The sequence below is a fragment of the Mesoplodon bidens genome (assembly GCF_964165515.1).
Source record: "Mesoplodon bidens genome assembly, chromosome: 8".
In the NCBI taxonomy this organism is placed as follows: Eukaryota; Metazoa; Chordata; class Mammalia; order Artiodactyla; family Ziphiidae; genus Mesoplodon; species Mesoplodon bidens.
The window spans coordinates 28,664,113-28,686,508 of NC_138165.1; the positions used below are offsets into that span (position 1 = coordinate 28,664,113).

General features: G+C 43.4%; 1 protein-coding gene across 1 annotated transcript in view; it reads right to left on the reverse strand.

Annotated features, from left to right (window-relative positions):
- Positions 1 to 22,396, reverse strand: part of MYO3B (myosin IIIB) — a gene marked incomplete at both ends in the record, with an annotated part of 389,659 nt that overhangs the window by 346,381 nt on the left and 20,882 nt on the right. Inside the window, one exon of the mRNA XM_081243223.1 lies at positions 7,562 to 7,707. Within this exon, the coding sequence (XP_081099349.1) occupies positions 7,562 to 7,707 (146 nt within the window). The remainder of the gene's footprint in view (positions 1 to 7,561; positions 7,708 to 22,396) is intronic.

Genomic DNA, 22,396 nt, shown 5'->3' on the forward strand with positions numbered 1-22,396 from the left:
AGCAATTTACATTCATTAACTGCTCACAGCAACTCTATGAGACTGATACCATTCATATTTCCATTTTACAGAGGAAGAAACTGAGGTGCAGAGACAAGTGATTTGGTCAAGTTCATACAGCTTGAAAGTAGTAGAACTGGTATTTGAACCCATGCCGACTGACTACAGAACACTGAGGTCAATGAATTGTAAAAATAGCCCAGTTTTCTACCCCTTCCTGTATCTATGCTTGGAACCCTGTCACCAATGTGAGACGTGCCCTGGCTAGCCTGCTAGATGATGAGAAGCCACATGTAGCAGAGCCAAGTCGTCCTAGACAAGGCCATCCTAGACCAGCCAGCACCCAGCCAAATCCCCAGCTGACCACAGCTGCACGAGGAAGTCCAGCCAAGATCCACCCAAGAACCCACAGACTCATGAGAAACAATAAATAATTGCTGTTTTAAGCAACTGAGTTTGGGGGTGGTTTGTTACCTACCAGTACATAAGTGACACAAACACCGATGCTTGACCACTACGCTGTATTTTCTTTCCTATGACACTGGCTTCACCTGACTCCAGGATTCTCCAGGAACGGACAGCTCCAGCTGTGATGAGCCTTCACCCAGATAACCACCTTACCACCCTTCATCCTAGTGCTGCCCCTGCCCGACCACTATGCTAACCCAGGAAGGCAGTTTATAACTATTCTTCACCTTGACTCCCTGGTTTTCTTTGGAATCAAGAGGAAATGAGGGTGCCTCAAACCCTTTGGTACTATTTCGAGCTCTATTTCCTTGCCTACCCTCTTTGCCCATCTCTCCACCATTCAGGAGCTAAATGGGAATTAGCCAAAGTGGTGCCAAAATAATGAAATCAGAGTCATGAGGGAGAAAGCGCGGATAGTGCTTGAAGTCAACACCTCTCATTCACTGGCCTTTCCCTTCTCTCAAGGTGGGCTTCTTACTCCACGGGGATGGGGACCAGCACTCCCTGGAGGCACGCCCCTGCTTTGCCACCTGATCCCTAGATGAAACCCTGCAAAGCTGAACTTTCCCTGCCTGTCAGGATTCAGGAGGGGCAGCAAGCCGCACCTCCACAGGAACTAACAGCCCCAGCTGCTCGACTCAAATTAGAAAAGAGTTTGGAAACATGTTCCACAGAGCAGAAGCCTTCTGGGGCATTTCTACCAGCTGCCTCCAGCTACTATGTTATGTTCTCAAGGAAATGGAGGGGATACCCCACAGGGAAGGAGGGCACCCCGAAGGCATCATGAGGGGTAGGGATTACAATCCGCTAAAATGCGACTAGAAAAAAAACAAAGAAAGAAAAAGACTCATAAAAGACCATGGTTTTTCTACTGGAGTATTTCAAAACTTTTTTTGCTCTTAGGCACTCAATAAATGCTAAATGATGCTAATTCTTCTAGCTCTTCTTGCTTCATGAGTGAAGCTGGGATTGGGAGGGTTTGTTGCTCAGGCCAATAGCTAAGTGACCTGGGTTGATAAAGAGAAACCAAAGTTCCCCCAGGGTAAACCAAGCCTTACTGTGCCATTAAACACCCACCCCCCTTCACTGATTACACTCCAACAATAGTTTAGCTTTAATTTCTTTTCCTTACATTTCACAGCCATAAGGGAAAATGTCCTGTGACAATTCTGTGACACTAAGACAATTACTGGTGACTCGGGACTCCCTGCTGCCTCTGAATCTTCTCACAGCTGAGGAGCTGGCTTCCCACCCATGTAGGAACAATTTGCTTTGTGAATTGGGAAATTCAGAATAAAAGAAATCTTTACCCTTTAAAAATCATAGAAATTCAGATGAAATTCGATGAAAACTCAGCCCAGGGAGTCTGTTTCAGAACAAGAGTCAATTGCAGGCACTGAGACCCACAAAGACTCATGCTTTCTGAGCCCTGCCGTCCACAGCATCCAGGTAGCCCAAGAGTATCCTCTGTGATTTCTCCTCCTTTCTCCTTTTTCCTGGGTATCCGACTTCTGCCCATTTCACCTCTGCCAATGAATGGGGGAGGGGACAGTAAACTATGTTCTCCTTGAGAGAAAAAAAATCCCTGTCTTATTCATCTTGCAACTCAAGCACTCAGCCCAAGCCTGACTTAGCATGAACAGAGTTAGAGATATCCTAGATTAGAGGGCACGCTCACTCTCAAATCCCCAGCAGACTGTGTTCCAAAGCACTTTTGTAAATGGGTAGTTTAGAGCTTGGAAAGCATTTTTTTTTTTTTTTACATAAGCATGAAGTTCTAGAGACAGGCTATGTCCTCAGACTCAATTATAAAACTCGAGTTGGCCATAAGAGTCTAATAATGCACGAAAAGTGAGAACTTCAGGTATTCCATTGACTCCTCCTAAATAACCATTTTAAATAGTTTCTGTGAGAAAACGCATTCCAAATCAGGATGCCAGAAGCAGATTTCCATTTATTCCACAACCAAAGCAAGGTTTTCCTACTGAAAAAATAAGAGGAAGATGAAAGGGAGGAGATGCTGCCCCTACCAGAAACAGCCCTGATGTTCATGGCAGGTGCAGGTTTTGCAAGGAGGGTGGGATGGGACAGAAAGGACTGGGTACCAATAATGATAACCTGAAATTCTTTAGTTTAAACACTGGTCTTAAGTGTTCTAAAACAGGAACTAAAAGGCAGCTGCTTGAAGGGGAGTTTGGAGAAGGGAGGGATTTCTGGTTTGGGAGTCATAAATCAATGAGCCAAGGAGGGCCTGTGCTCACCTATGATGACTCTTGATTTCTGTTCTTCAGTTCCTTGACTGACACACTCACTGATGCTAATAAAATTCTAACTCTCAGGTTTACTGTGTCAGTTTGAAATTGGGAGCATGGAGAAGGAAGCTGGATTGTGAGCTTCTTAAAGGCCGGGATATCCAATTCATTTCTGTCTCTGTTTTTTTTTTAAAGGAAAATTTTATTCAAGCCAAATATAACTCAGGAACAGCCTCTCAGAAAGCTCTGAGAACTGTTCCCTCCTATTCATTTCTTTATACTCCAGTCCCCTTGGTGTGAATTCATAATTCATCAATAAATAAGTATAATTTAAGGAAGGTCTTTAACTTTTCAGTGTAGTTGCAAAACATGAGGGCTTTGGAGTCAAACTTCACAGATTCAAATCATTTTCCTTCTATAGGTGCAGGACCAGCGGCTTTCTCCCAGGGCTTCCAGTTTTCTCCTCTAGAAAAAAGGGTGGTGATAGCACTTACCTCAAGGGTCACCGTGGGAATGAATGCACTTGTATTTGTGAATCGCATAGCACTGTGCCTGCCACATAGTTAGCACTCGATAAATCTAAGCTATTGTTTTCCCATCATCCTGTAGCTACTTGTCCTATATTTTGCCCCCCAAATTAGTTTCTCAGGGAATGTGGTGAACATGAAAGTTGGTTGGTGCAGTGTGTTGAATTGTGGTCCCCTAAAGATATGTCCCCTTGGAACCTGAGAATGTGACATCATTTGGAATAAGGGTCTTTTGCAAATGTAATTAAGACAAGGATCTTGAGACGAAACCATCCTAAATTAGGATGAGACCTATATCCAATGACGAGTGCCCTTACTGGTCAGACAGAAAAGAAGACACAGAGAGACAGGGAAGAAAGCCACGTGGAAACAGAGGCAGAGACTGGAACTATGCTGCCACAAACCAAAGAGCACCAGAAGCCACCAGAATCTGGAAGGGGCAAGAAGCAGTCTCCTCTAGAGCCTTCAGAGGGAGCAGGGCTCTGCTGACATTTTGATTTTGGATGTCTGGCCCCTAGAACTGTGAGAGAATACATTTCTGTTAAGACACGAGGTTTGTGGTAATTTGTGGTGGCAGCCCTAGGAAACTAACTTGCTGGGTACAGTTTGGAACAACCTAAATTTGGTGAGGAAAACAAGCCCGAATATAAATTGGAATTATCACAAGTTCTTTTCCCAAATCATGTACTACAGGGAAATTTCTCTTTACGAAGGAAAAATCACTGGCTTCAGGGACTGGAATGTTCAAGCCATTCTTTCCCATCCACTCCCAACCGAGGACATTTCTGCTGGGAATCCTGAAAACAGGATTTTTCCACAGGAATGCGGTGGAAGCACTCAACGTGCAGTAAGACTCTGCACAGAGTCAGCAGCTATCTGGCCCCAAATAAATGGGCAGGTGACGTGGCTCCCCGTCCTTGTCCAATAAACACACGCACGCTAGTCCCTGCTGTCCCCCTGACCCCATCTGTAGAGGTCCAAGAGGTCATTAGCCAAAGACTCCAAGCTAAGGAAAGATACCTGGTTGCCAAGAAATGTACATAATTGTATACTCCTAATTCTATGGGTTCTTGCAAATAATCTATGAAACAGATCTCCTTTTAAGTGAAAAATATATCCTGGTCATCTGCAGGATCCTTCTAAGCCTTTGGAATTTACAGTCCTCAGGAGAGAGTCCTGAGAGAGATGTTGTCGAACCCACTGATGCCTAGAGAAATGGTTTACATTCCTTTCCTCTCTTCTAACTCCTGGAGAGAAATAGCAGCAGCCAGAGCAGTGACTGTCAGAGAGGGGTGACTTTTTTAGAGCAAAGGCGTTAGACAAGATGACACATGCTGACAGGCTCAGCAAACAGTGGCTGCTCTGCCAATCAGCAGACAATTTCTGTGCATCTGCAATGTAGGAAAGATTGTCAGTCAGGCAGTGTTTCAAAGACAGGTCACGACGACCCCATGTGTCATATTCTAATGCCAATCAGCAGACAATTTCTGAGTGTCTGCAACTAGGAAAGACTGTGAGTCGCGCAGTGTTTCAAAGACAGGTCACAACGACCCCGTGTGTCATCTTCTAATGTGAAGGTCAAAAGAAAGGGGAAGGTGGGTGGAGGCAGAGAGGGGAAAGCAGGAGACCCCTGTGCAGGCAAATCAAGCACACCCAGGCAGGTCTCGACTCCTATTTTCTGACAAAGCCTGGGGAACCCGTGTGATCACCTGCTTCGTTGACATCTGAGGCTCCCACCTCACATGTAACCAGCACTGCATTAATTCCTAAGTCCTTTAGAACTCGTGAAAGTCACTTCTTCCCGGACTGAGGAAAGGTCTTTTCTTTCCTTACTTGGTAATTTACTCAATTTCTTTCCAGCCAGGAAAGGGTTGTAGGGAAGAGGAGGAAGCCACACACAGGACTCTGGCCCCCAAGAGTGCCCTGCAATGGACTTCATCGTTTAATCGAAGAGAATTCCAGAACACCGACAACACTCATAACCAAAGAAAATTCTGAAGCCTAATAGATTCAAAGGATTTTTGTCATTACCTGTCATTTACTCTTCTCCTATTACAAAAGGAAACGCTGAGATAGAATGAGAGAGAGAGCCCCATGAAACATACAGGTAGATAAACTGAGTGCCTGTTTAAAATACGTAAATGTTAAATTTCTCCACTTTCCATCAAAAAGCTTTTCTGAGGAAAGGATACATTTTTACCTCTCAAGGTTAATACAGAGTATACACATGCGCGTGAACACACATGAGACTGCACTTGGTCAATCCACAGCCCTTCATAAGAGAACTGCGTGATTCTAATTAACAGGATACTTTTTAAGTAAATAACTTAGTGATTATAAAAAGCTATACAGTACATACAAATATGTTACATTTTTTAAAAAAAACCTCCATCCTTCCTGTCCAGAAATGTCCAGTCGGCCGTTAAGGTTGTGATAAAGGCCAAGTGTTGAGCACACGTAATCACACTGAGGGTCCTGCTAACCGACTAGTGCTGACGTTCCCTAGTTCAACCTGATTCATCTCTTGCACAGGAACCAAGAGATGGTAAAAGGGTCGGAGATTACACCAGGAGGAAAGAAAGAAAGCTTCAAGCTACTTTGGGATAAGGATCCTTGTCACCCCTAAGATCCTTTTCTAGCAATTGCTCTGTTCCTGAAGTTCACCCTGTCCTGAGGCAAGCAGTAGGGGGCTTGGTTATTTGTGTTTCAGATCTGGAAGCTTCTCCCAAGATGGAAGAAGAGAGGGGAGCGAAAGTATAAAGGTTATTAGATATCAGAGGTTTGGCTGGGCACCACAAGCAAGCTAAGAGGAGTCACTGGAGATGAACGGTCTGTCAAACACATACACATTTGCATGTACACACACACACACACATACACACATACACACACACACACACTTTCTAGGCTGCCTCGTATTAATCACCCTATGAAATTTTTGAACAGTTGCTCTGTACACAAATGCACACTAATAAATAAATAAATAAATAAGACAGAGAGAGAAAACATATCCAAGTAGATGATCTCTTATCAAAAGTACATGTCTTGCTAATCAGAAACCACATCTTAATTCTGATAACTGAGAAATTATGTGGCTACTGTAAATAAAGAGTAAACCATTTGTAAAAAATCAAAACACACAAATCATCCCAGATACCAGTTCTCATTTCCTGACATATTACTGCACACAATACTGTTTTGGGGTCCTGCATTCTTACATTGTTTTGAACATTCATCAGACTATTAATTTTAAAAGCCAGGAGCTTTGTCCTAATCACCAGGACCTGTTTTTGTACTTTGGAAAAGGCAAAAAAACCAACTCTGACTTGGGTGGGAATCATTTTGGGAATAATGGTGGGTGGTTGTTCACATCCGGATTAAGTATAAAATGATAACATTATGATGATGAATGCCACAGAGCCTCATCTGCATATAAATAGACCTAATCAGAAATGCAAATTGCAATCAGGAGACATTTTTAAAGACTGTGATAGCTGTGTGACTGTGCAGATAAGGAAAGGTTAACACTTGTATTGTTAAAGCAGTTAAATGGCTCCCAGCCGGCCCAGGGCCTTCCTCTGAAAGAGGCATGTGGAAGGTACAAATCTCCCAACCTGCAACACTCCTGGATGGAGCTTTCCAGAGCTTCATTTTCTATAACTAGAAGCTCCAGCCAAACATCAGCCCTATTCTGACGGAAGACAAACAACCAAACCTCTTGTACAAACCCTTAATGAATACAGACAATAGATAATAAACTGGCATTTAAATACCCTTCAAACAGATCTCGTTCAGCACAATTGCCCATTGAGACAGAAATTAAAGGATGGAGAGAAAGTCATGACTGATGTAACATTTTTCTGATATTTTTTAGTGCTGGTATACATTTTTTTGTCCCTAAATTTTTCAGCATACTGGAGAAAGATTCAAACTGGGAAAAAAAAAAAAAAAAACCAGACATGATTATATAATTTAAAAAGAAAACACCAGTATTTAGACAGATTGCCTAATCCAACACCGCATTTTCAGTCTTCTCCTGCAAAGCGCAAAAAATGAACATGTCAAAAAAATAAGAGTACTGAAAATATACAATTGTTATGACATAGTCCTATCATTTTTAGACTATGTTACCTTTCAGGAACACCCTCTCCCCCACTTCCCTGCATCCGCCCCCACCTCCCCCCAAAAAAGAAATACATTTTACAATCAGGCTTTCACAGGTTTGGAGAGAAACTGTTAATGAACTATTTATTATCCTTAAAGAGCCTCTTTCACAAAGAACTAATAAGCCAAGAGCGCCATCTTGTGTCCTACCTTGGAATCTTAAAAAGCGTTTTCACAGGATGCATGTCAAAGAGGGGAGGGTCTCCATCCCCCAGTTCAATAGCTGTGATCCCCAAGGACCAGACGTCACAGCGAGCGTCATAGGAAGAGTCATACTGCTGCTCACAAGCAATGACCTATCAGACAAAAGCAGGACACAACACATCAACCCCACCGACACCGCAGATGTCCTGAAAGGCCCTTGGCCGATCTTAGCCCCCTTCTCAGTTCCCTTGGCTATACTGATATTAAATTCCAGTAATAATAAGATGTCCGTTTTCTAGGCCTTATTTGTGTGATTGATTTATCATCTGATATGTTCATTAACTTTTAAAAATGTATCAGTTCAGTTCAAGAAACATGCATTGAACCCTCTAGATACCAAGAACAGTGCAAGGGGAGGCACAAGGGTGAATACATCACCACAGCCACCCTGATGTCCTTTAAGGAAAGGCTTTGTCTAGATCCTTCATCTCATTACCAGCTGCTGAATTCAACAGTGAGGAGTGACTGTTCTCAAAGATGCCTATCTCCTGCACAAAGTCCCTAGGAGCAGGGCATTTGAGCACAAAGCTGCTGGGAGACTGATGTGCTTAACTTAAAAGAGGAACCACTCCCTCCCATTCCCCTTTTCCAAGAAAATCGGCCCCCTCCTCATACCCCAACAACTGGTTTGTGTCTCAGCCCAGCTGCTGCTTCAGGTATTAGCTCTACTAGGTGCAAGAGAAGGGGAACCAGAAAGTGCCCTTGGGCTTGTCATTGGTTTGGAAAGTATGGAACCTTGTGGGGAAATCTTTTTCTATCAACGTTTTGAGCCAGACAGGAAAAGCCCCACCACTTAGACTCTGGTGGCTATCACAGTGGGGTCAGGAGAAGGCAGGGGTGGGCCAGAGGCTGTGCAGGAACCAAATGCTCCTGTTTGACCTTAAATCTGCTTCCTTGACCAAGTATGACCCATGGCTATGAGCAGGTGGGAGACTTTTATTAGAGTCTGATGATGTATGTCCAACAGCCTATGAGGTAGATATACAGCATCAATGGAGACCTCAGCAGGGCCAAAGTGATGGTCCTGCCTGCCCTCTTTGGCCATCAGAAGGTCTCTGACTTTGAGTAAGATGGACCAACTGGCCATGGGGAGTAGAAGAGTGACGGATCTGGCCTATGTATTAGCAGGTTACTGTGCTGAGGATACTGTATGTACCTGCACCCAGGCTATTGTGTTGAGGATACTGTATGTACCTGCACCCAGGCTACTGTGCTGAGGATACTCTATGTACCTGCACCCAGGCTACTGTGCTGAGGATACTCTATGTACCTGCACCCAGGCTACTGTGCTGAGGATACTCTATGTACCTGCATCCTTGGCCTGATCCCAGCCCAATCCTCTGAATAGACTATCCTGCCATAGAACATCCTTTTAACACATAAAAGTCATACTTTTAACACATTATTTTCAAATATGCATTCAGCCTCAAGTTCAAATAATTCCAATTTTGGAAGCAGAGGCCATTACATTGCCCCCCGAAGATCTCACTTTCATCACCTCAATCTGGTGAGAAACTACATTATTCTAAAAGGTCTCTAGAGAAGGCTATTTACCACCTTCCCTTCCAGAAATGACATTTCCAAATGTGTAAGACAAACATAATTTTAGACCTATCAATCAGCAAATAGTTCACCATTCTTATACATTCTTGTGAAAGAAAAAGAAATAAGACTCTATCCTTCTCCAACAGGAGCTACGGCCAAGTGAAATTTAAAGTGAATCTATAATAAATTAAATGACAAACCTTGACAACTAAAAATGTCCTAAGACAATACGTCCTAGCATGTCCAATAAAGGATATGGGCTCCAAAAGCTTGGGATATTACAGGGAGACCAATTCAGGCTAAGCAAGACAACAAAAAGTAAATAGTGCCCATAGTCCACAACTTCCAGAAAGAAATTCAAATCAACTTCTAGCTATCTTGGATGGGACACAGAAGGCAATTCCAAGAACCCGTCCAAATGTGGGAATGGAGACATCCTATCGATTCCCAAGTGCTGTCATAAAATATTCAAAACGTTTATCTGGTTTCCACTTCTCTTTACAGACAGTCACACACTATCTTCAGCTCAGTCTGATTAATAGAAGAGTATCCGTTGGCCAAATTCTCTTCCCTAAACTCAGGTTGTAATGTGACAAGGGAATTATTTAAGCTTAGCCTTCTAGAAAAGTTTAAAGAAAATGTCTCTAGTAAAATAACTCACAAATAATTATTGAGTACCCATGAGCCAGGCATGGTACTAGGTAGGTAGATAATCATTCTGTCAGGTAGGTACTAGTATCACCTTTTGTAGGTATGGAAACTGAGGCATAGCACAGTTAAATAGCTTCCCCAGTACCCATAGCTAGTCATGGTCAGGGACAGAATTTGAACGCAGGCAGAGGAGAGACAAGTAAACAGATTATCACAATGTGATAAAACTACTCTAAATAATAAAGGTTATATTCAAGAATCAGTTGAATTATCAGCATCTGTACACATATTTTGACCAAACTAATCACGTTTTCGTGATTTTTGTCACCTAAATTCTATCTCTTCAGAGGGAGTCTCTCTTTCCATCTCTCTTTACTGGGTTACATGTGATGGGATTCAAAGAGGTACTCTGAGAGGTTGCACCCCAACTGAAGGTCAACACATCCTAGAACTGGATTCCCTATCAATCCAACAACAAAGTCTGCACCTATTTCTTTAGGAGAAAAAGTAATTTCATTCTCCTTAGCTCAGCATTCTCCTTGTCTCTAGGTAAACTAAAGCTGAGTTAAGAATGCTTAAATGGTCGATTGGTCTTGCCCCCAGGAGGAAGTGACCTCTCAAAGAGCTCTCTGAATCAGTTGTTACAATGCTCCCCAAAGAAAAGGAGAGTGGCAATGTCAAGTAAGTGCACTGCCCTGGCACCAGGTTTCCCAGGTTCTGTAAGTCATTTTAGAGGGGTGGGGAGTGAGGAGTCTGAAATGGTATTGACACAGGCCCAGAACCCCAAACACCTTGTCCTCTTCCACTCCTCCACCTCACCTCTACTGCCCCCAGGAGGAGACATGCCTAAGGGAAGTGTATTCTCTCCTCTACCTCAAGCCTTTACTTCAGTCATAGCAGTATAAATGATGTTGGTGGCAGTGGAATGGGGAAGACAGAATAGGTGTGAGAGAGAGTTCAAGGCAAGACTTGCAGGACTTGGGAGGCTAGGAAAAGGGACACACCAAGGAAGACTAACATGATGACCCTGGGTGACCAGGAGAATGATGGTGCCATTTATAAAACAGGAAGTCAGGAAGAAGAAGTCAGTTTGGTAGGCAGTATAACAAGTTCAAATTGGGTCTAAGCTCTACCTCTAACCAGGTACAGAAAAATCATGTGTGCTCTTGGAAACTCACTTCTTTTTTTTCACATGTAGATGCAATAAGAAAAACAAAATTCCATCAGGGTCAGAAGCAGAATATACTAAAGGGTAACAATAGAGCACTGATATGTTATCAGTGACTTCATGGAGTTTTATATTATAGTAAATATATCTTACATTTCGTTCGGAAAACCCGAACGAACTTTCTAGCCAACCCAATATATCATGAACTTTAACAAACTGGTAAATTTATCTTAATCCAGCATTGTGAATAGAAAAACTGCGAATGAATGTCAATTTTACAAAGTAAGAATTCTCCAAAGTTGATTTTAAAGTCCCACTAGCATGTTCATATGAAGAGGATATGCCTTCTGGAATGTTCCAAAAGATGTGTATGTAGACTGTTACAAAATATTTAGTGCACCTGGCAAAGGCTAAGAGCACAGAATTAAATGAATCAAAATAAAGAGAGCTCTAGTGCAGTATTTGCTAATGGCCTATTGGCTCCAAGATTAAATTATTGTCTCGCTGAGTCTCAACGAGTTTCAGGATGTATAAGTCCCTGCATACTTCTGCATACTCACCTTTAACAATCTTCAACTCTTTGTCATGACATCGGTGAGTGTTTATACTGTTTCTGAGTTTTAATGAGTAGTTTTATCTACTTGGTGTTAATCTATCATTAACCTCATCACTTCTTCTAGGTTTTAAAGGGGCCAGTCTTAGGATCTCATCAATGTGACCTCTGAAGTAAACAGAAGTAACCCAGGGTAAGGATTATGTCTTATCTTTCTTCCTTCCTCATCCACATCAATTTGTGGCACTCATCAGAGAAGCTTTGTTGAAAAATCTTTGGATTGGAATCAGAAAGTCGGAACTCCATTATTCACCAGCTGGGTCCCTTTGAGCAAGTCCCGTGAAAACTTTGAGCTGAGGATTCTTTAGTTATAGTGACCTCACTTTCTAGATCTATAAGATGGCAAGGTGGGGATGAATCATCTCTACTAACCCTTCCAGCTCTAATATTCTATGACTTAATGATTTCCAAATAAGTGGCTTTCTTATCTCAAAAAGATATCTCAAACTGAGAGACTAACCTCTCCATGCAAATTACCTAGGAACAGTAGATCATTCTGGGGTGTGAACTGGGTGGCTGGAACCTTGAGGGGATTTTATTGCCAGTATTTTGTAGGTCTTAAGGTCTATGAAAAGATGCTGGTTGCTGTGACGATGCCTCCGTTAAGGAAGATGAGTTTCAGCGACAGAGCAATTGTTTGGATGCTGGTTCATGGAGCATGTCCACGTTCCTACCTTGAAATGCAAACTTATGGCTTTTCTGATACGTTTAGACTACACTGCTGCTTATTTTAGGAAGGGGAAAGACACGAATACTCGGATAACTAGCAATATCTATGCACTAACAGCCTCAGTGCTCAATGCCAATTTTACCCAGAGGTGGGCTTGAGCCTCCCAAATGTTGGTCATTACCACCTTGGCTGCCCAAAACTTCTTTCTGGAGGGAACCAAGGACAAGAAATAAGTTTTCACTATAGTTTAGCTCTACTGGTCTTTGTAGCAAAGGCCAGCAGTCAGCTTTCTTTGTTAGGGCAGTTCTTTGTAAGCCTTCTTCAAGCTAACGGGTTCCAAAGTTGTAGACTCTAAATCTTCCCCAGTCACTCCCTCCTCCCCTCTCCTAAAGGAGTTTATAGGGTAAAACTGCACCCACAACTTGATAACGCAACTGCTTTGACACATGTCATCTCCTTATCCATCCCGGGCCTGGTCCCCTGAGTTCTGTTGAGGAGGCTGGCCCTTTCCTCAGCCACGAGCTGGAGAAAAATAACTGTGAAAAGCTCTGGGACCGTGAAAAGACTTGCACCTCTGGATGGTGCAAGAAAATCCCAGAGCAAGCCATCTTCATTTTGGTTGCCACCCCCTCACTGGGTAACTTTAGCAAATTATTTAATCTCCCTGTATCTCTTCTTCCTATGCAAACTAAACAATCCCTTCCTCATGGGTCTTATCTGAAGCACTGCTTAGGAAAATGCAGGTTACCCAGCTTTTTCTATGGCACCAAAATGTTAATAGTAGATATCATTAGGTCACTGATGTATGGGTAATATCCATTTTATTTATTTACTTCTTTAAAACTTTTTGCATTTTCTAAAATGTCTACAGGGAACATGGATTATTTCTATAACAAAAAAGAACAAATTTTGTCTGTTTTTCTGTCTTGAAAATGTAAATAAGTATTAGAAAGTTTGCCTTGATCTTCAAGGGTGTGTTTCCTTCCTCAGGGGTATGTACTGGCTGTGGGGATTCTTCATCAGCAAGGTGACAGGTTAAAGGTGTTGTCTTGGTTGTAAAACTAGGGTCCCATGAATTTAAAAAGAATTAAAGAAATTCTCTTCTCAACCATATTCTTTTCCATTGTAAGCACCAGACTAGAGTTAGTACTTACACTTTCTCAGGCCACCACGATCCCATGAAATGCCCCATGATTACAGTTTCATTTCAGCCTAGACCAAGAGTAGGGCTTACTGATAAAGTTCCCAAGATAGGGGGTAAGATCCACCCTCTACCTCTTGCAGAAAGACTTGGGCTATAAGAACCTTAGAGAACAGTTTCTCCTCATCTCAAAGTCTTCATTATCTATAAAGAACATCTGTATTAAACTGGATGTAAAGGGGACAAAAAACAGTCAACGTACGAACTCCTGCATTCAGAAAACCTAGATTTCTCCAACCTATTTAACTTAAACCATTTATCAAATGATATATCAAAGAGCTGCTGTGCTGAAATCTTTCAATAATGTGATTTTTAACCAATACTTTCAAGCAAATAATATTATAGTAGCACCATCCACCATAAGGAAAAATGTTTTGCTCTTATAAAAAATGATTTACCAAACTTAAAAAACAATAGATGTTATTCAGACTATTTTATTTTTCCACTAATATTTTTAAATGTCATTAAAAATGCACTTAGGTTTGCTTTATATGATCTGATTTCTCACCTTACTAGAATTGATCATGTGATCCAAAACTATAACAAAAGGTCAAGACTACAATTTCACTCAAGTACAGAGGCAAAATGCTGTTATCTCAAGAGCTAAATTTCAGCTCACAAAGAGGCAAAGCAAATAAACCTAAAGCTATTAATCTTTGGCTGACCTTGAGCCCCAAAATACAGTCAATAGAATGGCAAATAAGATGGGCTGAGAGGTAAGAAGGCAAATAGGATTCTTAATTTTGCTTACATAATTCACATAGCATAATTAATAAATGTTATTGATCATAAAGATTTCGAAAATGGAATTTCCCTGGAATAGTAAATTGCAGTTATAAATATTCCAGTGGCAAATATTATTCATCAGTTTTACATACAAACATCTTAAAGTGTTACAAGCTGAGATACTGAACAAGCACATGAAATCTCTTCCCTTGGATGAAATGTAACTTTGAGGGAGGATACATTTGAGATTTGAGCTTTTTTGCTATAAGAGGATGTGGACTAGAAGAACTGAAATGTATGGGGTTTTTTTTTTCTCTCTCTTCTTTTTTTTTAGTTCATTCATAAAACTCAAGACTAGAACTGAATCTATATTTTGTACGCTGAGAAACTGCCAGAAATAATTTAAATTATACTGTTCTTATGAAATTCAGAAAGGTCTCTAATTAAAATATGACGTTCTACAAGTTTTTTCTCAGGATTGTAACATTCAGCGTATGCCTTTAGAAAAATAAAACAAAGTTCAAATTAAAAACACTCAGGGCTTCCCTGGTGGCGCAGTGGTTAAGAATCTGCCTGCCAATGCAGGGGACATGGGTCCGATCCCTGGTCCGGGAAGATCCCACATGCCGCAGAGCAACTAAGCCCGTGCGCCACAACTACTGAGCCTGTGCTCTCAAGCCCGCGAGCCACAACTACTGAAGCCCGTGCACCCACCTAGAGCCCGTGCTCCGCAACAAGAGAAGCCACCGCAGTGAGAAGCCTGCGCACCGCAACTAGAGAAAGCCCGCACGCAGCAATGAAGACCCAACACAGCCAAAAGTAAATAAATAAAATTAATTAATTAATTAATTTAAAAAAAAAAGACACAGAACACGCATACACAACACCACTTCCCACCATGGCTGGTGGAGGGCAGAGGGGAACTGTTCTGGGTCTGAGGCCAGCATACACACTGATTTTTGCACTTAAATTCCCCAAAGTCCTGGGAACATATCACTTATACTTAACTATATGGTAAGCCCTGCTCTCAAACTCAGGACCAGTATCACAGAACTCCCCTGTGAAAGGTAAATCAACGACCCCAAATTTTTGTATCTGTCCTTAGTACTCAAAGGCTCCAAAGGAACACATTTGCTTAGAGACCCAGGATCATCCCACCACCCTCCCCGGCTCCAGCAGCTTCCCCACATCAGAGATGGATGCTGAAAGGGATCCTAGGATTCATTAAGTCAACCCCCCTATTTCACAGAGGAGGAAACTAAGGTGCTGGGGGAGAGCTGACCTGTCCAGAGTCACAGAGCTGGTTCGTGGCCAAACCAGGAGCAAACTCCATGGTTCCCGCATGAGGGAAGTATCTCCTGGGGATTATTATAGTACACAGAACGCTGAGCCATTGCCAAAGGGATTCCGTGCTCCATAAGCCATAGCCACACCATACTCTGAGCATGTAAGCAGATGGAGTTCCTGCCACCTCTCCCTTCCCCTGTCCCCTCACTTTCCCTTCCACTGCCCCTTTCCTTTGTCAGCTAGTGCTCCAATTCTACCAGAGTTCAGTTAAAAAAAGAATGAGTAGGAGCTCTATAATTCAGTTCATTTTACAGCTGTTAAGTCAGGTATTCTTACCCCAGGTGAGGAAAAAGATTAGGATGGGCTAAGAAATTTCTCAAAGTCATACAGCTAGTAGGTAACGGAACTAAAGCATAAACCCGTGACAAGAAACTAACTGGGGAGGGGGGTTCTCCTCCACAGTACATCTGAAAAACAGGAAGGGAAGCAAATCAAACAGAATACCTGAATGCTCCCGCACGGGCAAACCCCTCTACCTGCACGTAGTCTCTGGGTCTGTCCTCTCCCAGGCTGATGTCACCAGGCAAACCAGAATGCCCTTGGGAATGTCACACATTCCTACCAAACAGTGATTTCCTTTAACCGTTTAAAGAAGGTGTGGGGAAAAGCTGGGCCATAACAGAGCACCATAACTACAAGTCTGCACACCCCTACCTGCTCCTGCCTTCATCTCCACCCCAAGGCTCCTCTGGGTCCCATTCCTGATGCTGACTGCCCGCCTCCCTTTTCTTTCCTCCGACAGCTCAAGGACCGTCGGACAGAGGAGCCGATGCAGCGTTGGCCTAGCCGTGAACTCCCTTTCCCTTTCTTGGGGCTGAGCCCCTATGCCCTGGGCGGGGCAGTGGAAGCACTGACCAGAGGGTAGCCACCAGGTGATTTGAGCCTCAGAGCTCAGGAAGAGCAGAGGTGGGCTCTGACGTTTCTTCAGCGAACACTTCTGCCCCTGCGGGAACAGTTCTTCCTCTTTGGTGGATAAGGAAGGGGAAACAGCAGGTGTCTTGCCCTTCTCACCTCCCCAGAGAGGGGTGGGAGGACAGCCTGGAAAGTTCCAAATGCTCACAGAGGCTATTACTTTGAAACATCTTACTTAGCACTGAGCAGAAGGCAGGATGGGGAAGGGGGGATATGAGGCCTCTGCTCTGGGCTCACGTGCTTCTGCACATCTGGGAGCTGAGGCCTCAGATGGGGTCCTATATTTAGACCCGCCAGGAGGAGTGTAACAAGTCACCGTCACCTCCAGGGCCAGCCCCCCACCTCCACACTGACAGATGACATATGACTCAACCCCACAGAGCTCCAGCTGAGAGGGGAGCTATCACTGAAGCTGAGGGTACAATCCAGGGCTGCACCAGTCACTCTGCCCTTGCTCTGGGCCCTTTACCCGCCGAAGCCCCAGGTGCCTGGGTTGTGCTCCAGGCCCCCTGAAGGCAGGACCACTCTGGGAATGCAGGCAGGGTCAGCCCCAGAATGAGAAGGGAGGGAATCCCTGCTTCTTAGAGACTGACACAGGAATCTGGAGGGAACCAGGGAACACAAATGGCTACAGAATCTCAGAGGTGAATGTCTTGGGGGAAGACACACAGGTCTTTCAGCCAAGGATCCAAGGTTCTAAACCCCTCACTTGAATCTGTTGAGCAACCAAAGCCTACATTCCTCACAGTGAAGTAACTGGCAGATGGGATCCCAAGAATCCTCAGCCTTTTAGAACAGAGTCAGGTAAAATCAGACCCTAAAGGTCTCGCCATTGCCATTGTTTCACCCTTATTGAGATCTGGAGAGATCCCACCTTCCTTATCTGACTAATACCAGAGGCACGGAATGTGAGAGCTGGAAGAGGCTCTTCCCCCTGGAAACCATAAATGTTCTCTGAGACACAGAAGGGACCTAGGAGGCAGAGACTACCCAGGCCAGTCTCCTTCCAGCTGAGAACAGGATAGGGAGGGTTGGGCTCAGGCAATAGGCACCACCATTTTTTTTTTTTTTTTTTTTGTGCGGTACGCGGGCCTCTCACTGTTGTGGCCTCTCCTGTTGCGGAGCACAGGCTCCGGACGCGCAGGCTCAGCGGCCATGGCTCACGGGCCCAGCCGCTCCGCAGCATGTGGGATCTTCCCAGACCGGGGCACGAACCCGTGTCCCCTGCATCGGCAGGCAGACTCTCAACCACTGCGCCACCAGGGAAGCCCAGCACCACCATTTTTAAAGCACTTACTATGCTGGGTACTGCAGCAAGCACTTTCAGTACATCGTTTCATTTTGTCCTCTGACGCTGTTGGTCAGTGATCAGGTGGGTAAGCAGGGTATCTAGGATTTGCTCCCAGGTCTATCTGACTCCAAAACTTGTACTCTTATCTCTTCTACCAAATGTGAAGCCATATTAAAATAACTGAACCACAATCGCTTTTTTAAAATGAGTAGCAGAGCTGTAACTATTTAAAATCCGAATCTCCTAAATTCTATTCTGAAGAACTTTGTTATTTTATTTTTCCAGATCCTTCCCTTGGGCATTAATTACATTGGTTTCTAGTGTCATGTTGAAATACTGCACTTTCCTCAACATATTAGGAAGTATAATTTTTATCTAAAATAATTTTTAAATTGGAAAAAAAAGATATTCATCTTACCTGGTACACTGGTGGTTGCAATTAAATGGTTTGCTTAGCCACTATACTAGATGGAGTGGTGGTGGAGACACATCATTTTAAAAGACATACATGAAGGACCTATCACCTGTAACGTATAGGTTGACTAAACTTTGCCATCCCACCAATGAGAGAAGCAGCGTATATATTAAGGATCCAGTTTACTTGGAATCTTCCTAAAATAGGAAGGAATCTTCCTAAAATATACTCTAGTATAGTGGCTAAGAGGGAGGATTTTGGAGCTAAATACCTGGGTTAAAATCCTGGTGGCATCACCTAACAACCTGTCCAAGGACAAGAACAGTACTTTCTGTGACTTATTTACTTTCTCTAAAACATTGGACTAGTAATAGCAGTAACTTTATGGGGTTATTGTAAGGATTACAAATGAATTAATTCATACAAAGCACTTAGTGCCTGGCACATAGTAAGCACTCCACAGATGCTATTAATTCTTATTAGGTACCAAACCCATTAGCTAGAGCTTAGGGAACAAAACGGTAATAATGACAACAATAATATTTCAGCTCTGTAGTGGTTTATGGCTTTCTCAGCCCTTCAACACAAAATATCTCTTTTGTCATGTCTATTCCTGGCAGTGCCAAAGGAAATAGCATTATTGTATCCTTTAGCTAGGAACGGCATAATTGACGAAGGCAAGAGTGGTTGCAAAAAGCCTGCGATATGTCTGCATTGGTGTAAGCCAGTTGTTATGGCAACCGTCCCCAGTCAACCCCTTGCCAGGGAGAGAGAGACCCATTTTTGGAGCTGTCGCAGCACATCTGTTTTTCCACTCAGCTGATTAGCTCTTGTTTGCAACAATTAGCAGATGGAAGTAAAAATGAAAAAAAAATTTTTTTAAAGAAGCAAATATTTATTTTATCCACAAGTCTGCTTTCTAATACAGAAACAGACCTTTGGTTATTTTAGGAAGATTCCAAGTAAACTGGATCCTTAATATATAGGCTGCTTCTCTCATTGGTGGGATGGCAAAGTTTAGTCAACCTATACGTTACAGGTGATAGGTCCTTCATGTATGTCTTTTAAAATGATGTGTCTCCACCACCACTCCATCTCTGCATGGCTTTGTTGTAGGAGCTGACTCAGCACACACTTTCCACACTGCACATCTCATATGAACACACTGAAGCAGAAGAATACAAGGCTGGTGGGCTAGGAAACCTGAATTCTGGGGGCAAGTCTGCTCTGAACTAGCATGAATAGTATCCTCTCCCTGCCTTAGTTTCTTCACCTGTAAAATGTAACTTGGATTCCCATGCACTCTGAAAAGCCAAACAGCTCCAGTATTTACCAGATATGTGAATTTGGGCACAATACCTCCTACCCCTCTTTGAGCCTCATTTTCCTCAGTGGTAAAATGAAGAAAATAATATCTACTCTAGAGAGCTGTTGTGAGAATGAAATAAAATAATGTATTAAAAAAGCACCCGGGGCTTCCCTGGTCGCACAGTGGTTAAGAATCCAATGCCGGGGACACGGGTTTGAGCCCTGGTCCAGGAAGATCCCACATGCCGCAGAGCAACTAAGCCCGTGCGCCACAACTACTGAGCCTGTGCTCCAGAGCCCTCGAGCCACAACTACTGAAGCCCGTGTGCCTAGAGCCCGTGCTCCACAACAAGAGAAGTCACTGCAATGAGAAGCCTGTGCACCGCAACCAAGAGTAGCCCCCGCTCACCTCAACTAGAGAAAAGCCCGCGCAGCAACGAAGACCCAATGCAGCCAAAAATAAATATATTAAATAAATAGATTTTAAAAAAAAGAAAACTAAATGACTTACTGGGCATACAGTATATGACACCTTAGGTACTTAGTTTAAAAAAAAAAAAAAAAAAGCACCCATCCCAGTCCCGGTGCATTAGTGGGTGAGTCCTCAGTAGGTGAAAGTTTCCTTCCCACTGTATACTTGCTTAGTAGGTGGAATATTCAAACTATCTGACAATCAGCTGCACACGGCACTGAAACTGGTCCCTGAGGTCCCCTCTCGCCAGACATTACCCCCTGGAGTTGCTGGACCATTAGAAAATCTGGGTGTCCCAGGGAAAGAGACAGGCACCTCTCGTGGCCAAGGAGCACTCAAGGGGTTCTGGATGGCAGCTACTTACCATCTAGAACAGAAGTATTTCAATATTTTAACAATCAGCATGGTCACACCAGTGCATCCCAGCTACCTGTAAGGCGTTATTTTAACAGAGACTACAAATATCCTCAACAAAAACAATAATGATGATGTTGGTTACTTTTCTTGGGTTTCAGTCATTTATAAATATTCAGTTTAATTCTTCACTACATGTGATGGTGGGAAAGGTAGATTAAGGATCAACTACCCCTAACCCCCTGCCATCACTATAAATAAATATAAGTTAGGCTTGTATCCCTTTTTTGCTATAGACCAGGATATTAATCTGGTACGTGTTAGATGGAAATACTAGCCAAGCAATACCAATACTGACAGTGGGCATGGGTTGTACTGCACGTGCCTTAGTTCACTGAGTCACAACACAAAGACTCCAGTCACTGTTACCCACCTACCCACCCAGTGTCCCTGGGCACTTAGACTGGCAGAGCCTTGGATTCCTTGTCTATAAAATCAATGTCATCGTGCCTAACTGGCATCCTCACAGGTAGTGAGCACTTAAGAATAATATTTGTAAAAGTTCTATGCAGATCTGGGATGTTATTATTCTATTCTTATAAGAAACTGGCTATCAGGAGAGAGGGAAGGAGAAAAGAGGCAATAAACATGGGTAAAGGGAGGACTGTGTTAACATATATATATGTCTAAGATACAAGCCAATGTCACAGGCAGGGAGGGAGACCAGAGGCTCGATGTCAACAGAAGGTTGAGGGAAGTGACCTGAGCCAAACATCTCAGGAGATAATCCAAAAATGCTTGGCCAGAGAGCAGGTAGGACAGCACAAAATTTTCAAGGTACTGAGGGCTCACGTGAGAAGGCAGTTTGTTATGGTATGTCCAGAAGAACATATGGTACATTCTAGCACATACAGAAAGAACTGTGTTTGCCTCAAACACCTTAGGCTGAGAGAGATCAGTGTGTGTGTGTGTGCGTGTGTGTGTGTGTGCGTGCGCGCGCGCAGACAGGCAAAGCTGAGCTCTCCAACTAAGCTAGCGCCTGTAACATGAGGACCTGTAGGTTGCAAATGACTGACTGATTACCTTGGAAATCTGAATTATTTACTACAGAGGAGGGATGTTAAGTATTTGGAGGGTTGTTATAGGTTGAATCGTGTCCTCCAAAAAAAAAAAAAAAAAGATATGTTAAGGTGCTAGCCCCCAGGAGCTCAGAATGTGAAATTATCTGGAAATAGGGTCATTGCAGATGTAATTAGTTAAGGTGAGGTCATACTGAAGTAGGTGGCTCGCTAATCCAATATGACTGGTGTCCTTACAACATGATGGCCATGTGAAGACAGACAAACAGGGAGAACGCAATGTGATTACAAAGGCAGATATTAGCGATACGGAGCTGCTAGCCAAAGAACGCCAAAGATTGCCAGCAAGCCACCAGAAGCTAGGAAGAGGCAAGGAACGATCCTAGAGGCTTCAAAGGGAGCATGCCCTGCTAACACCTTGCTTGGACTTCTAACCTCCAGAACCGTGAGATAATAAATTTCTGTTGTTTTAAACCACCCAGTTTGAGCTACTTTGTATGGCAGCCCTAGGAAACCAGTATGGAGTGGCCACGGCTTTGATCCCAGGACAGGAGGAGAACCCACTTCAACTTCTTGGCTGGCCAAGGGCAGCCCCAAGGGAGTAAAGGGGGTGTCTGTTGGATTGTACCACGGGCGCTTTCACTGGTGGCTGCTAGAATACTGGGGCCCCTGCTGCCCCTCAGACACTCACAGACGATGTTGTCCTAACCGCCTCCAGGTCTGTCCCTAACAATGAAGCCAGGCAACTTGCAGCAGTCACAGCCAGGGAAATCTAAGAACCTGGGTTTCTGATGGCTTTACTGAGCTGCTGAATCAACAAAGTCTGGATTCTACCTCTGTACCATCTACCTCTGTACTCACAGGAGAAACTTCATTTCCTATTGCTGAAGTCATTTTGCTCAGGGTAATCTGTTAAATACAGTTTCTATGTTGAGCATCTTTCTTTCCCTCTTAAAATCATCTTCCCGAGTCATAGTATGCTACTGACGTACTCAGTTTGTAAAAAACTGTACTGACCTTGACTTTTAG